We start from the raw sequence: 16,642 nt of genomic DNA, 5'->3' as shown, positions 1-16,642 counted from the left end.
AGGATGGGAAGTGCAGAGATCCGGAGGGATTTTAGGAAGGGCAGAGATCCCGAGGGGTTTTGGATAGGAAGTGCAGAGATTCGGAGGGAATTTAGGCTGGGAAGGGCAGAGATCCTGGGGGATTTAGGGAAGGGCAGAGATCCGGAGGGAATTTAGGAGGTGCAGAGATCCGGAGGGATTTTAGGAAGGGCAGAGATCTGGAAGGATTTAGGGAAGGGCAGAGATCCGGAGGGCTTTTGGGAAGTGCAGAGATCCTGAGGGATTTTAGGAAGGGCAGAGATCCCAGGGGATTTAGGGAAGGGCAGAGATCCCGAGGGATTTAGGGAAGGGCAGAGATCCTGAGGGGTTTAGGGAAGGGCAAAGATCCCGGGGCATTTTAGGAAGGGCAGAGATCTGGAGGGATTTTAGGAAGGCAGAGATCCCGGGAAATTTAGGAAGGGCGGAGATCCTGGGGGATTTAGGGAAGTGCAGAGATCCCGAGGGATTTAGGGAAGGGCAGAGATCCTGAGGGGTTTAGGGAAGGGCAGAAATCCTGAGGGATTTTAGGAAGGGCAGAGATCCCGGGGCATTTCAGGAAGGGCAGAGATCCCGAGGGGTTTTTAAGAGGAACAGAGATCCTGGGGGATTTAGGGAAGTGCAGAGATCCTGGGGGATTTTAGGAAGCGTAGAGATGTGGAAGGATTTAGGGAAGGGCAGAGATGTGGAAGGATTTAGGGAAGGGCAGAGATCCCGGGGATCCAGGCTGGCCCCGCGGGGCTCGGCTCCCTGTTCCGTCCGTTCGCAGCCGGGGCAGGCGGAGGCAGCTCCGGTGCTGCTCCCGGGAATTCGCTGCGAGCTCCGTCCTCGGCTGAGGCTCCGCTCGGAGCAGCCGAGAGCCGGGACCCCGATCCCCCCGGGAAGGATCCTCACGGTCTGCTGGGGCTCAGGGGAAACCCTGACCCGCTCCCCACCCCTCCAGGAGAGCGTCATTTCTGTTACAGATACATATTATAATATAGATACACATTATAATATAGATACACATTATAATATTGGCTTTTCGCGAATATTGAAATGGATTCTGTATGTGTGATATCAAAGCAACTTTTGTTGTAAAGATATCGTTTTTATTTCTGTTGTTAATTAAGCTTAGACATGGTAGTGAAATAGCTGATATGTTTGCATTAAAATGCCTGCTTGGGTGGGATAACATCCCATGAACACAGGATGAGGACAGCTGTACAGAAGTGCCAACCAGCAGCACTCACCATCTGAAGACAAAATTGAACAAAATTTAAATTTAACAAAATAAATGAAGGACTTCGAGAACCAAAAATTTTAGTTTTTTTTTTTTTTAAATGAAGAACTGAAAACCTCAGGAAATTTTCACTCCACACTGCTGATGGGTGATTGAAGATGTGGCTTTATTAAGCTGTTGTTTGGCAACTATATTATCATTTACATCAGTTTTTCTTGTGCAATAAATTAGCAGCTTTTTGATATAATGGGAAGTTTATTAGGAAATACTTTCAATTCTCTGAAACAAGTTAGTACTTATCCACCTCCAGCCCAGAAACAGAAGACATCAGCTGACAGCGGTTCACAGAGGGTTTTCAAGTCACATATCATAACTTTTGTTCATAAACATTAAAGTACATTGCAAATACACAAACGTGTAAAAACTGAGACTAATTAGATAAACTTTCTGCCTTACAGCTCTATCAGAGTGCAATATTCTTTCAAAGAGAACAAGGCAGCCATCTAGAGGACATGAAAGATAAACTATCTACCTTTGGATCACAGGGGAGCACTGAACAACCAATTCACTCACTGCAAACCAAAAAGAATGAAATGGATCCACACGACTTTCACCCACCAGGCAGTTTAATATCACTTGGTATTTCAACTTATTTCCTCTTTGACTTTCTCTTACAGATTTCAGATCAAGAATAATCAGTTAGCAGCCCAAAAGGGTGGAGAGACTGATGGTGGGAGAGGGATGGGCACAACATCAGCAATGGAAACTTGATTGTAAAAATCAAAGTGAAGCAAAATGTGGACAGACTGTGATAGATTATCTTTTATTTACCCCTAAGTGACATAAAAGCAGGGAATCAACATCATTCCCTTAATGTTTGTTATGTCACAGGGTAAAAAGTTTTAAAAACATTTTGTTAGGTAATTACAGATTATATATACAGATTATATATAACCATATATTATGAGACAGCACTTTCCATGACACCCTTCAGGCTCCTGTTCCCCAGTCTGTCCGAGGTTACCGTTCCCAGTAAAATCCAACACTTTGTTGCGTTTCACAGTCGGTGATTGCCCCATCCTCTAATTAGTCACGGTCTTGCTGCAGGGCCTCTTCCTTCGAAGGAGTTGACATCTCCGAATTTAGCATCATGTGCAAGCTTAATTAATGTTCCTGCAAGTCCAGCTTCCAGCTTGTTTATACAGACAGCACAAGAGATTTTTACCAAATGTAAACCTCAAAACCCGCCAGCATTCAGAAAAGGCACCTCTAGAACTCCGCTTTTAAAGGCTATGTTTCTCCTCCCACGGTTTCCACAACTTTCAGGGTAAAAAACTGTGCTGGGAGGGCAGAGAATAGCAAGAAAAGGAAAGGAAGGGAGAAGATGGCCACATGCACAGCAGCAGGGGTCAGTGCAATCGCATTTTTTAGAGTCTTCCTGCGTTACCAGAGCGCCGTCTGCTGCGAGCGGCTGCTCCAAGCCCAAAACTCAAACCCGCTATTCGGCACCGAAGGGAACACAAAATCTTCCCTCAATGAGAAAAAACCACGCACACACAGGCGTCTGTTGTGGAGCCTTACAGGCGTCTCGCTGTTCGGCACCGAAGGGAACACAAAATCTTTCCTAAATGAGAAAAGACGCACACGCAGGCGTCTGTCCGTCCGGCAGCTCCAGCACCGCCGCACCGCGCATTTGAAACCCTAAAAACTCCTCTCTGGGCCCCTTCTGCCAAGCCAGCAGGGTCTGCTCTGCCCCTTGGAGCTGCCTGCAAGCAGAGGGCATTGTCTGATCCAAAGGGGATCACCTTCAGCTGGCCATGCCATTGTTTTCCAGGTGTTCAGTACCTGAGGGATCTCAGAGCTGCTTTCATTTTGATCTCAGAGTTTCCATATTCTCAAAATCTTTTGCCAGGCAATCATATTGATCAGGCTTTCCTGTTTCACCTTCCCCAACAGGGCAGCAGATACAGAGCAAGAGATGCAGTGAGGAGGGGTTTTGGGGTCTGTGTTCCAGCCAAGGGTAGGTGTATTACACCTTCAGAAGAGCAGTGATGCTGCCTTTGATTGCTCTGCCCCTCTTCCTGGGCTTGGCCTTTCCCTCCATCCCTCTCCTGCCAACGGGAAATTCAGCCAGCCACCAGCAACACCCCAGTGCCCAACAATGCAAAGCTTTGAAAGGTACCTTGCAAGGGATTGCTTTATTTTTCAACAGAAAGAAATCTCATCCCTTCTCTCGGCAGATGGGCTCCCCATTTTGCCTATGCCCTCCCCTGTCAGTACCGTTCTTTTTAAAAGCACAGTTGTTTGCAAATAAAGATTGCAGAACATCCACACCACTACAAGTTCAGAGGAGGAAAAAGGGGGGGAAAAAGGCAGAAAAGTGAAGCTTTGATTGGTGGTTTCCTCTGCAAGTTCAGTGCTTTTATTGGATATATTGTGATACTGCCTTCCCTTTTCTCTAATAGCATCTCTCCCTGCAGCAGGTCAGCACAGGAAGGAGAGAAAAGCTCCTGCCCAAGGAAGAAAATAAAGCCTAATTCCTATCCTTCCTCCTCCCAGGCACCATAAAAATTTCAGAAGCCAAAAACTGTCTCACTAAAGCAGCAACAGGTTATTAAGACTCTCCTTGAAGAACAGTATCTTAGTTCAGTAAACTAAAGAAATGCTGTACTCCTTACTAGAGATAAATTTAACTTTCAGAGCTTAGTTCTGAGACAGTTTTTAATTAAAATGAAAGCTAAGGCTGACTAAATGGGAATGTAGTATTTAACTTTTTAAAGTATACAATAAAGATAAACTTTGCTTAACCACATAGGCCTTTATAGACTTCTGTCCATAAAGACAAGCAGAAACAATAGTGTTGCAGTTTGACTTTTTTTTTTTTTTTCATTTTATTAGCACAAAATCCTGTAGTGGGTGAAAAGAAAGAACATATGCATGTACTTAGAACATGGAAAACTCACTGCACAAATGGGGATTCTTTCTTCCTGTTATTTTGCCAATTACTTCTCTTACCTTCAGAATCTGAACTGTGATAGTGCTTGCAAACTACAAAACCCAGTCTTAAGAGCCCGCTGCACTCCTCCAAAAAAAGCTCTGCAGTTCCATCAGCAAAAAGGGGCTCAGCCTAGATTTAAGAGAACAGACCTAGAGCACTTGAATTCCAGTTTCCTGCTGCAAAAAAACCCATTTACACAGTATGTGCATACACCCCAATGTTAATGCATGTATATTCATTTTTACATATATCAATGGAAGTTCATTCTATAAGCACAGAAGCAGTCCCATGGTTATTTCTGACCACATGAATACACCAGTTGCAGAAATCACTTCAATTAGTTCTTCTTGCTGAAACTTTTATAGTGGGACTTACATAGTTGGTCCAATGGTTTTGCAACACTTATACACACATAGGGACAGGTAACAGGAGGCAAGGTCTTTATGGGCTGAGCCTCCTGCACAGCAAGGCTGGTGTACAGAATGACATCTGCAGTGCTAATACCAATAAATTAAAGGATTCACATATACTGCCCATAGTATGAAAGTCAGCAGAATTCACAAAATCAGAAAAACCACTATTTTAGTCAGATTGCACAGAGACAAACAAGAGGGTGTTTGTCATAGTACAGAATCAATGTACTTTCAAAGTCCAGTACTATTAGTAAATTATGGCACAGTGAACTTAATTGCCATGCACAGATAACACCCTCAGACATTTTGCTAGGAATTGTCTTGATTATCAGTCAGAGAGTGGAGAAAGATCCACCATCTAAAGGCAGTAACTTTGTAATTTCTTTGCTTGGGAATAGCTGAAAGTGGTTGCTTTACTCCAACAGATGGCAGACATTTCAGTTTAGTTAGCCATGCAGTTGTTTCATGAATAGGATTAATCACACAGATTTATGACATCCATGTTTTTGCAAAAGAGAGCAGGTAGTTTATTTCTGATTTTAATCCTTCCCTTCCATCAAAGGGGACATACCAAGAAGTGTGGTCTGAAAGCAAAGTATCACTATCTCTTAAAATGAAGCTCCAGGTCAGTTCTCTAAACAAACACATGATCACTAGAACAGAGCTCTCTATCTTGCATCCACTTAACAAGCACAGAATTCATGAGAACTATGAGCACACCAGCAAGAACAAGAACTACTTAATGGAATGATTTGAGACCAGCCTCAGCAAGCAAAAAGCTTGAGTTTCACAAGCCTTAATAACACCAATTTTGTTTTTGCATGACAGGAGGTAAACTTAAGCAAAAGAGGATAGTCTACAGATTAATTTTTTAAAAAAAATTAAAAAGTTAAGCAAGTGACTGTTCAGTGTTTCACACAAAACCCAACTCAATTGTTTGTAAGTTTTGACCAGGCAATCAGTCAGACACAGACTGTTAAAAGAGGACTCCAAACTGAAAACCTACTGCATTTGCAATACAGCTGATTTCAAACTGGCATTTCTAACTCCACTGGCCTCAAAGTATTTTCACAGTAGTTTCAGTTGCCCAACATGAGTTACAATCTGCTGTTCCACAGTTAGGACCACTCTTCTCTGAAACATACTTCAGGCTTTCAGACTACTCTTCTCTTGTTCCACAAAACTTTGGAGTGAAGAGCTGACAAGTCTATCCAAGGTCTTTAGCTTTCCTCTAGACTGCATTCCTAGGTGTGCCATTGTGAGTCACTGCTTTCATATTTGAGGTGCTTGATTGATGGTTGCAGATCCTGTGGGAGGCAACACCTACTTCAAAAACTTCATGAATGGCTTTGCGGAAGCAATGGAAATTGTAGTCTATCAAACCTGTCAAGGAGAGGAAAAACCACGCTCAGATTGGCATATTTATGTAAACAGAGCTTCAAAATCAATATCAAATCTAACCAAGAGGTATTTTGCTGCTTATTTAGTATAAGTTTGGACTTAGAAGATTTAGCAAAGTTTTACTGATGTTACTATTTATTTGGACTCGGTTTTTTGAAAAAAAAAAGGTTCTCATTTGGAGTGCAAGGTGGATATTCATGATCAGACACAAGGTAAGGGGCTCACTGCTCCATACTACTGATCCCACTAGAACAGATGGTAGAGACAGAGCTCCTGTTAGCTAAACAAGTCATTTTGGCAGGAGGACAGTGATTAAAGTGATGAATCACAAATTTAAAAATACAACCTCATTATATCTATCTCCAAAAAATAAAAATTTCCCCTCATAAAAAACTACACAAATTTAGTCACACAAAAATCAAGATGACTTGTAAAGTCATATTTATATTTTCCAGCTGAAAAAAAACATTAGCTAAAGGCTGTTGAATGGCAGGGAAGTTCTTACCTTTGCGCTCAAAACTCTCTTCTCTAAGAATGCAAACTAGTGCCAAAAACTTTGTTACTTCCTTTAAGTACAGGACTGTTGTGTTATTGAGCTTGATAATTGCCATTGACTCTTTATCATAAGCACTTCCAGAGCCATCTTCTTTTAACCTAAAAAAGAACAAGTTAACCCAAGGCATAATCTAATAGGCATGCACATGTCACTTCCAAGACAAACAGCTGTTTAATGCAGTTACAAGAATATTACTCATACTGAACTAAGCAAATGGAAAACCTGCAATGCAGGTCTTAATACTACCAGTGAGTAAGAGCATTATCAGACCTTCAGCTTCTCAGGAAAGCCAGATCTAAACAGGGCAGAGGCCTTCATTAGATACTGTCTATCACAGAGGAGCAGTTAAGAGCAAGCTCCCAGCATGCATTCTTTTGATGTTTGGAGTGACATCTCAGTGAAATTACTTTTGGTAAATTAATACAAAGGCTTCCTTTGAGAGGCTGAGGCAGAGGATGCAACATAGATCAGGACATGTTTTAGTCTTAAGCTAAAGCAGCTTGCATTTACAAGAAGAGATGAGCATGCTGTTTTCTATCTTCAAGTTATTAGTGTTAGTTAAATTACTATAGAAGCAAATGATGTAGTGCAAGTTACTTCCAAGCATTCCTGAAAAAAAAACCCCAAATCAACCCTGGATCAACCCATCAGGAGACAGCCCATGAAATGCTGTGGTATTTTTTTGGTAGCACTGCATTTTCCAAGCTACAATCACAGTTCTAAGTTACCATTTCTTCAGAACCACTTCTCAAGTCCAGTAGGAAGTACAATTCTGCTGTAAATTGTGAGATATCAGCACTACAAGCATCCCTCATAGAAAGTCAGCAGCAGATGAGTTGATCTTGCATATGTTATTCTGTTCAGACTGCAGCAAGTCTCAACAATGTGACTGCAAGTCACACTTATAGCACACTATTGACCCCAGTTATTTGCAGGTATTTATGTACCTGCCCCACCATGCCAAACAAGACACAGCACTATTCAGATTTTACATGAAACACAATTTCTACAAATGTCAGATAGCTGTCTAGGGCTAGTGGAGGCAAACAAACCAAGTATAAATGCTGCCAAATAATTTGGATTTTTTTAGTTACAGAACCAATGTGCTCTAAAGACCAATTTGATAGCATTTTGCTGTATGACAAAGCCAGCACCAATTGCAAAGTTTGCAACCTATTCTACAGGTTTTTACACCTTCTGAGGACTTTTTTTCCTAAGAGTATTCATCACTTACCCATATATACAGGAAACATCTATCACTACATCAATCATGTCACAGCACAGCTCATATGACTGCATGTCCACAGGAGAACTGTCTGTTGCAATGTAGATTTTGCTGACTACATCGAAGAGAAAAGCTTTTTCAATGCCTGAATTCTTCAGAAAGAGAAAGAATTTGGATTAATTTTTAAAATAATTGCATTTTTAAAATCTCAACTAGAATTAATACATTTTCACATTCTTAGTAGTAGAAGATGGTTTAAATATAAGCAATTTAGAGGATTAAGACAGATTCAAGATTTAGAGCATTCACTTTATAAATACAATACCCTTGTTGCCATAGTACATATCAACATCACATAGCTGACAAAAATAATCTGTTACAATTCTTTTTAGTTTATTATTTAACTAATCATTATTAAGGTTACAGAATCCATATTCAGCAATTTACCTTTTCTGTGCTTCTATTAACTCCAGAAGAGCCATAATTCACATCCTCCTAAGGGACTGGGCTCAGAGATGAGATATTTCATAGCAGCATGCTGACTCTTAAATTTTATTCTTGTAGTACCTTGGCAGTTCAGTTTCTGCATGAAGCATTTGCCATGCAGTTTAACATGCAGAGCAACTAACTCAGCTTCTGAAGTTAAAAATCCATGAAAAGTACCCATCATGACAATGGAAAAGCACAATGCCATTTGTACCTGAGCACTTTGGTGAAGTGCACGTGCTCATACAAATTTCAGAAGCCTTCTGTGGTTCAATTTATCACACATACACTACTGGCAAAGCTTCTTTTCTATTTATGCACCAGAAGCATTCCTTATCTCTTCCTAGCTAGTCTGAATAGCCAGGACAGTGTCCTGAGGACATCCAGACAATCTTTCTGGCATCAAGATTACACTCCACATCCTCATGGCACTGGGCAAGGTCAACATACCCTTTATCCACTGGGCCAGGTTATTACAAACAGTCCTCTAGCAAACAAGCACTATAAGGTAGCATGGTGTGACATGTGTAAGTGTCCAGCTCCTCCTGGATAGAAATTTTTTTTTTCTTTGTTGTCCAAATGCCTGCAACAGCCTCACAGACAACTTAAATGAGATGGTTTTGTCTCTAGGGTGATATTTTGATTAAAAGTATAGAGCAGCAAATTGCTATGACAGTAATTCCACAAGAAACACAAACACTAAAAGAATAAGGGCAAAAGTCTCACAGGTCATATGAAACAGACAGCTAAGTCTGAGGCCAAGTTCATATTATCAAAAAAGTCTCTGGCCAGTACAGCTACATTAGATTACTAATTGCCTTAGCAAAGTAATCAGTACACCCTGCTGGCAGGAAACCTCCCTCAGCTGTTACAACCAGGCAAAATACACTTTGTCAATATTTAGAGAAAGCCCACAAAGCACACACCAGTACAATTCAGCTGTGGTAAAGAGCTTTTAATATAGAAAACCAGGTTGCTAGAGTACCAGGGTGCCACCTACATGAGTGCCACCCAAATCTCTCAAGGGCAGATCTAGCCAGCAGTCTTTAGCAGAAGGACTTACTTTACCATTCTGGGTATTTCATTCAAAGTTCTGTTAGATGAACACTTACTGATATGAAGATATTAAGTAGATTTTCCAGGGTTGGCAGCTGTGGAATGAGCTTCTGTACCACTTTACTGAAGGCTTCAAATATTGAGTGGTCATAGATACTGGTCAAATAAAAGCTGAGATGAGGAGGGAGGACAAAGAAAGAAAAAAGAAAAAGAAGATTCAAGAGTGTTTCAGAATTGCAATAGAAATGTTAAAGTTACATTTTCTAACATTCAGGCCTGCTACTTTTGACTGAGATGCTTTTATCACAAATATGTCAGGACATTGCACAAAGAATCAAAGTTCTGAGCAGCTGGAGTACACGTGAAACAGATTTTCCCCATCCTTGAGAGATGGGAGACCCAAGATAAAAATATGAACATCATTAGAACACAATGCTTATCACAGAGGTGCAAAAATGCTTAATCAGATTTCTTCCAGTCCCATTCCTGCCTGGCCTTCCACTTTTTTCACATTAACATTGAGAGATACTGGCTCCACAAGAATCCAAAGAACAACAAAACCAGAGAAAAGATAACTTGTTTTAAAGGTCTCTGTAGAAGATACCTTAAAAGTGAGCCAAATCTCAAGTAATAACAGACTAAGCTTTTAGAACCAGTCACACTAATCACAGGGAAAAGTCAGTGCAAGTCAAGACTAGAAGGCAGAGAGGTTCCCCTCTCATCCCCTGTCCCTCCAGCCCACATACACAAATCTGTTACAAATCTTTCAATTATCACTTTCAATTATCCCCCAGCAGGGATAAATCTGCTGATTGGAATATGATACACTAACCTGCCTCTTTTTCAGTCAGCCTAACAGCTGAGGCTGGTGCATAAATTCAGCAGTGTATCTTATTTATACAAGTTGGCTCAATAAGAAACTACCCAGACCTTGCTCCAGTATTCCATCTAAAAGCCTTTAATCTGTATGCATATCAGCAACAGCATGAACCACATATGCCAGAGTCTTTAACTCACCTAAGGTGAAGTTTTTCAAGCCCAGCATCTGTAAGATCATCATTAGCCCTCTGATGAATATCCCTCTGAGTTTCTATTTTATGGTCATCTGATAAACCATCAACTTTATGAATAAAAACTTCAAAGTTCATTTCTGGGTTGACCTTGTAGGCTTTTGAAACTGTAATGTGGAGTCTTGTTAAAGCTTCCATGTAGTCATCCTGTAAATCAGTTTTGGCAGGAATGAATGACAAAGTTTCTGCCTGATAACTATTCCATTCTGCACAAAGACAAAATATTTCAGTGCAAGAACTTCACTTCTGTAACTAAATAGAAGTATGGGACAAGAGAATACCTTGACGTGCCATAAATCCAGCAGCTGAGATTCTTTATGGCAATTAAGTTTCATTAGCTATACAAGGCTCAACTATGCAAAACCAGACTTCAGAGCAAAAGGTGAGACACCCTTCAATTCCAGCACAAGGCAGCAGAGATCCCCAAGATGGTCCAACAACCAGGAAACCTCCCAGGGTGCAATTCCTAGGCTGATTAGAAGCCACCAGATACCCAGGATACCAATACCAGAAACTGAGGTCAGAAGTGTGCTGTTATTAATTGAACTGTGTGTTATTAACTGAACTCCAGAGCAGAAAAAAGAGACAATTCAGACCATCTAACCAAGCAGGTTTTCCCTATTATTACAGAACAGGTAAGTTCAGAGTAGGAGCCCTTTTCCACTCTCTCCACCAGCAGCATCTATCCAGTCACTTCAACAAAACAAAACCACACACTAGAAGTCAGATTGCCAATGCATCTCTTCATACACAGCAGAAGCCTTATGAACTTATGTAAAAATAAAAATTACTGGCCTCTCAATCATTCCTTTCACACAAAAAGTAAAAATAAAACTTCCTTGTGATTTGTATTTACCTGGGCATCAATAACATATATTAGAGCACCTGTTCCTCTGAAGATCATCTCATAATCAAATGTTGGATCAAAAAAGTCCATCTGTCCAGGAAAATCCCATATTTGGAAGTTCACAAATGAACTGTTGGAAATATCATCCTTGTAGATTTTGTTGGTACTTTCCAAGAACAGAGTCTCATTGGGAGACATTTTGTGAAACACTACCTGTTAAAAGAACACAAATAATAGTCTAGATTGTACCTTATCAGAAGAAATTAGTGAAAGATTTGTGCCTTGAATTCTACAAATAGGTTTACCCATTCTAAGATGTATAGTTTCAAAATCTATAGCATTCTAAAATGTATAGGTTTAGGTAAATAGCTTCCTGCATCAGCTAAGGAAATTTCCTACCCCTTACAAGAAGCAAGCAACTGAATGCAGTCAAACATTTTCACAAATAACCCTACTGGCTGAAGACACAGACACCCAAGTTACTCTTTTTTCCCTGCAAGGCTAGCACAGTGTTTTCTACTTCTGTTATATTCAGATCTGGCATAAAGCCAGTTAATTAAAAACTGCAACCTTTAAAAACTTTTTTTTTTCCAGTCTTAGAAATTCCTAAAGGAAACTTCATTTTTAGTCTGGTGTAAAGTGTTAAAACACAACATAATCAGATGGTTCCTGCACTACAACAGAAGACTACAAAATTAACACCTCAGTTTTAGAGATCCAAAGAGTGAGGTAGTTTGCCATCTATTAATTCATTTTGAGTAGAGAATCACAGAATGGGTAAGGTTGGAAGGGAGCACAGTGGGGTTATCTGACCCAAGGGCCATCCCAGAGCACAGGACACAGGATTGCATCCAGACAGCTCCTGAGTAGCTCCACAGAGGAGACTCCACACCCTCTCTGGGGAGCCTGCTCCAGGGCTCAGGCATCCACACAGTAAATAAGTAATTCCTCATATGTAGGTGGAACTTCCTGTGAAAGTTCACTAAAGAAAGGATGAAGGATTTCACACCAGTTGGCAAAAAGAGTTTAGCAGCAGGATGATAAACAGACTCATTGCCAGAACTCAAAAAGCCCCACTGGGATTTTAAGCCTGTAGCAAAACCAGCCAGTGTCCACAGAGAACTCTGTGCTAATGCAACTCAAGCAGACAACATAAAAATTGCTCCAAACAATGCAGTCATACACCAGGACTGCAAAAATTAAAGAAGTTTCATATACAGCACTTGGTAAATCTAAAAACTTCACAATAGGGACTGCAAACTTGATAATTTTGGTTTCTTCAAATGTTTCATACAGCTACAGAAGTCATCCTTTAGAAACCTGATGCAACAAACTGTCAAAAAAACTGCAAGACAAACACCTCCACACCCAGATAGCTTAGTGAGGTTCAAAGTAATACTTCAGCCTAGATTTTAAGGCCAAGGGAAAGAATTTACTTCCTTGGGACAAACATCTAAGGAGGCCAGGGTCTAAATGAGGTTTTAAACAGCAGGACATTTGTAGAAGTAAGAACACTTCTAGAAAAACAGCAGCTATATTGCATTCTTCAAGGTTTGCAGCAGAGTTTTAAAGTATTCTGAAATCAACATTTCTTTTGGAACTCAGCATCTCCCTCAAGAACAGGACAGAATTAGTAAATTCAGTTTAAAGCTGATAAGTCTCTGGGAAGCAACACTGTCACCTCCTTTTTTTCTCAAAATAGCACATTTCATCAGATTGATGTTCTCCACCTGAACTCTTTCCAGTTTCCTATTACATCAGTACAGTACAGTAAGTCCAGTTATGCAAGTCTGCACAGAAATTTGCTTATGAACTGAAGCAGCCACTGCATTCCCAAAATCCACCTACAATTTGCCACTGAACAGTAATAGGTTACACCAGCATGGAAAACCCAATTGACCAAAGGAGAAAAAAGAGTCCCTCCCCAGGACAGTGGTTTTTACTTCTGTGAGAGATCTCGTGTCAATACTGCTTCAGCAGAAGCATGAAATGATTTAATGATCGTATTTTTCACAGAAATTTCTAGATAATCACAAAGCCAATGCTTCCCCTAATACAATGTTTATCTTGCAGAAACCCCTATTTTTTGGCAAAGGGATCAACAGCTAGTGCCCAGACAGAAGGGTTGGGTCTGGGCATGCCCATTTTTGAACTAGACAGATTTAAGAGCAGGGATACTGTTAATAAGAAATTTTCTGATATTAAAGTTTGCTCAGGCAGCATCACAATGAGCTCCTAGGTACCAGAATCACAGCTTCTAATTCCTAAGTAAGATTGGTAACTGGCAAAAGATAAATTCTATGTCCTCTTACTGCATATTCAATATGACACTATTCCTTTCCTATACAACTACTGGAATAGGCTCTCAAAGAATCAAAGACTACCACAAAAAAGTCCAAAAGCTACATCAAGAGACTTGTAAGGTCTTGAAATCTATCTTTAATCTGGAGTTCCTGTCTTCCTCTAGCTTTTAGGGCTCAGTTTTTTCAAAAATGGATAATGCAATCAGATCTCTAATTAGAGTCTACAACGAATACCATTCACATGACTAAAAGAGCTGGAAAAAGGCTTTCAGTGAAAGCAGTACAGTTGCACATACAGTGGGAGCATTTGACCTAAATAAGGGGGAAGAACTGATAAGGCTGAAAAGCAACAACAGTCCAGTCTGCCACTGGATCTCAGCATAGCACAATGGAAAAGATTTCTCACTAACAGAGGCTGAAGTCAGCTTAGAACTCCTTGGTTTACCACAGTCTTGGATCACTAAGCAATCTGCTAAAAGAAGCAGATGCATACCTTCTATACTGCAATGTCCAAAAAGGCTTCTCTGCACAAAAACTTTATAGAAATCTCTGTAGGTTTTCACAATTGCATCTGAAAATTTGAGGCCCTTAAGTCTAGAGCTGAGACTTATGCATTTCACTAGTAACATCTTCCCCTAAAAATACCACCTAAAAAGTTCATAGGAGAGACTGCAAACAAAATTTGCACTGAGGAACAAGGATTGTTCTGACTGCTACAATTCTAGCGAGCTACCTGGCAAATGAAAAGTCAGTTTTGTCTTATTTTTATTAAGAAACACTAATGACTTCACAATGCCACCAACAAACCTAAGGCACCGGAACTGCTGTATTTCCTCCTTGACAAGTGACTCTCGTTTACTCGCTCTAAAGGAAACCAGAGCTGTCTTTCTGCTCACACAAAAGCAGAAGTCTCTCCCAAAGCATCAAAGAGCAAAACAACGGCTCAAGTCTTCCAAGTGGAAGCACCAGCTAAACACCACACACCTATACCACGTAAGAGAACACCTCATGACAAATTTCACACCAGCGTCTTCACTTTTTACGCCTTAAAAGTGAAGAAATACAAAGGCTACAACCTATGCTACACAACCTTCCTCTCTAGGGCAGATGATCAGAGTCCATTCTGGAAAGCAAACGTCTGTAAGGAGGAGGCTCCCGTCGCTCCAACTTCGCCACACGGGCCCACAACAAAAAGTAGAAATTGCCCGAACAGCAGCACAGCAGGGAGAACCAGCTCGGCGCCGGAGAGGCAGCGCGGCAGGCAGGGGCGGGGAGCCGCCGGCTGCCCCTCACCTTCTGGATGGAAGATTTCCCGCTGCGCCGCAGCCCCATGAGCAGAATCCGCGGCTTGGAGTCCGCCCCGCCCGCGCCGCCGCCAGGCCCGCCCGCGCCGCCCCCGGGCCCACCGGGCCCCGGGCCTCCCTCCAGCTCCGCCTCCTCCTCCTCCTCCCCGTAGCCGAAGTCCTTGGGAAACGAGTCCGCAGCCCCGAAGCTCCCCCCCACCAACGCCGGCTCCTCGGCTGTGCCTGGCGCGCCCGCCCCGCCGAACTGCAGCGCCATGTCCGCCCGAGCCCGCCGCCCCGCAGCCGCCAGCGCCCGTCCCGGGGCCTCCTTCTGCTGGCCCGGCCCAGCCCGGCACGGCCCAGCCCGGCCCCGATTGGCCGCTGTCAGGCTGCGGCCGCCGATTGGCTCGGCCGGGAGCGAGCTGGGAAGGCTCCGGTCAGACGACCCGAGTCACCTGACGGCGCCGCCGCACGTGAGCGGCGGGGCGGGGCGGGGCGGGGCGGCGGCACCGGGCAGCGGAGCCGCGCAGCGCTCGGTACGGCCGGGAGGAGCGGAGGCACCGGGGGCGCGCAGCGCTCGGTACGGCCGGGCGGAGCGGAGGCACCGGGGGCGCGCAGCGCTCGGTACGGCCGGGCGGAGCGGAGGCACCGGGGGCGCGCAGCGCTCGGTACGGCCGGGAGGAGCGGAGGCACCGGGGGCGCGCAGCGCTCGGAGCAGAGCGGCGCACCGGGCAGCGGGGGCGCGCAGCGCTCGGTGCGGCCGGAACGCGGCCCCGCTCCGGAGAGACGCCGCCCGTGCCGCCCCTCCCGCTTCCCCAGCCGTGGCAAGGGAGCTTTCGCCGAAGCGGCCGCGTAAGCAAACGTTACCTTGCGAAGCAATAGTCTTCATTAAACAGTCATTAATTTTCTTCTAGCGGCCGTAGTGCAAGCCGGTACTGAGCTGAAGTTTTAACAAATCTTTGTTATTTCATCACAATCCTAATTTAAGGTTCGCGACATCCAAGTGCTTTCAGAGGGAAGCAAATCCAGCTATGAGAACTGTGTGTGTTACTTCCCAGGCACCGACAGCTCCAGTCGGCTGTCCATGCCCTGGGATGGCTCGGCTAACACCTGTACCTGCCTTGCTGCTTCTTTAGCAACACATGCCAGTCACATTACTCAGAAACACCTCAGCCGTACAACACCTTTCCCACAGCATTACCCTCTCCCTACTTCCATGGTGCAACTTAATGCTTAATGTTCCAGCTCACATTCAACTTTCTTCTGTCCTTTGTTCCAGAGGTTGGGGAGGTTTTCTTTTCCCCCTTTCTTGTTTGGCTCTTTGTTGGTTCAGGGCAGGGTTTTTCCTAATTAATGCTTTACAGACATAAACCAGTATTTTCCCTTCCTTTTACCTCTCTTCTGCTTTATTTAGGTCAATAGATACAATAGTAAGGTAAGCCATTATTAAATTCACTAGCCCTTGATTACAATGACTAACAAAAGTTCTGATCCATCCTACCACATTTTCAAGATAGTTTAACTTCCTTATTTTTAGGATGGGTTTTGCAGCCAATAAATCTTATGCATTTCATTTCCCCCTTCCTTTATTTTTGCTGTCATCAGCTGCCTGTACACTACTTAATTTTAGGGTAGGAAACAAATACAGCTCTTTAAAATATTATCACTCTCGTATTTTTAGGTTTTTTTATAAATGACTACTTTGCATTTTAGAAGAGTCATAAAACCAATTCAGGGAAGAGTAGAGGGAACCTAGGCAAAATTAAT

At 42.8% G+C, this 16,642-nt stretch overlaps 1 protein-coding gene across 1 annotated transcript; it reads right to left on the bottom strand.

The window, feature by feature from the left end:
* Positions 1-3,982: 3,982 nt before the first annotated feature.
* Positions 3,983-15,167, bottom strand: RRAGC (Ras related GTP binding C). Its single transcript, XM_084222617.1, has 7 exons — positions 14,886-15,167; positions 11,299-11,502; positions 10,390-10,589; positions 9,429-9,543; positions 7,840-7,982; positions 6,555-6,703; positions 3,983-6,031 (listed from the first exon to the last, which is right to left on the bottom strand). The coding sequence occupies exons 1-7, from the start codon at positions 15,150-15,152 to the stop codon at positions 5,880-5,882; spliced, it is 1,230 nt and encodes a 409-aa protein (XP_084078743.1). The 5' UTR covers positions 15,153-15,167; the 3' UTR covers positions 3,983-5,879.
* Between the last annotated feature and the right edge of the window lie 1,475 nt (positions 15,168-16,642).

Source organism: Fringilla coelebs, assembly GCF_963513975.1.
Source record: "Fringilla coelebs genome assembly, chromosome: 28".
Classification (NCBI taxonomy): Eukaryota; Metazoa; Chordata; class Aves; order Passeriformes; family Fringillidae; genus Fringilla; species Fringilla coelebs.
This window is presented reverse-complemented; position numbering and strand designations above follow the sequence as displayed.

Coding starts and splice junctions, on each gene's coding strand:
- RRAGC (XM_084222617.1), bottom strand. CDS start 15,152: ATGGCGCTGCAGTTCGGCGGGGCGGGCGCGCCAGGCACAGCCGAGGAG. Junction 11,503..14,885: donor GGAAATCTTCCATCCAGAAG/GTGAGGGGCAGC, acceptor TTCTTTTAACAG/GTAGTGTTTCACAAAATGTC. Junction 6,704..7,839: donor GATGTTTCCTGTATATATGG/GTAAGTGATGAA, acceptor GTTCTTTTTTAG/GTTAAAAGAAGATGGCTCTG.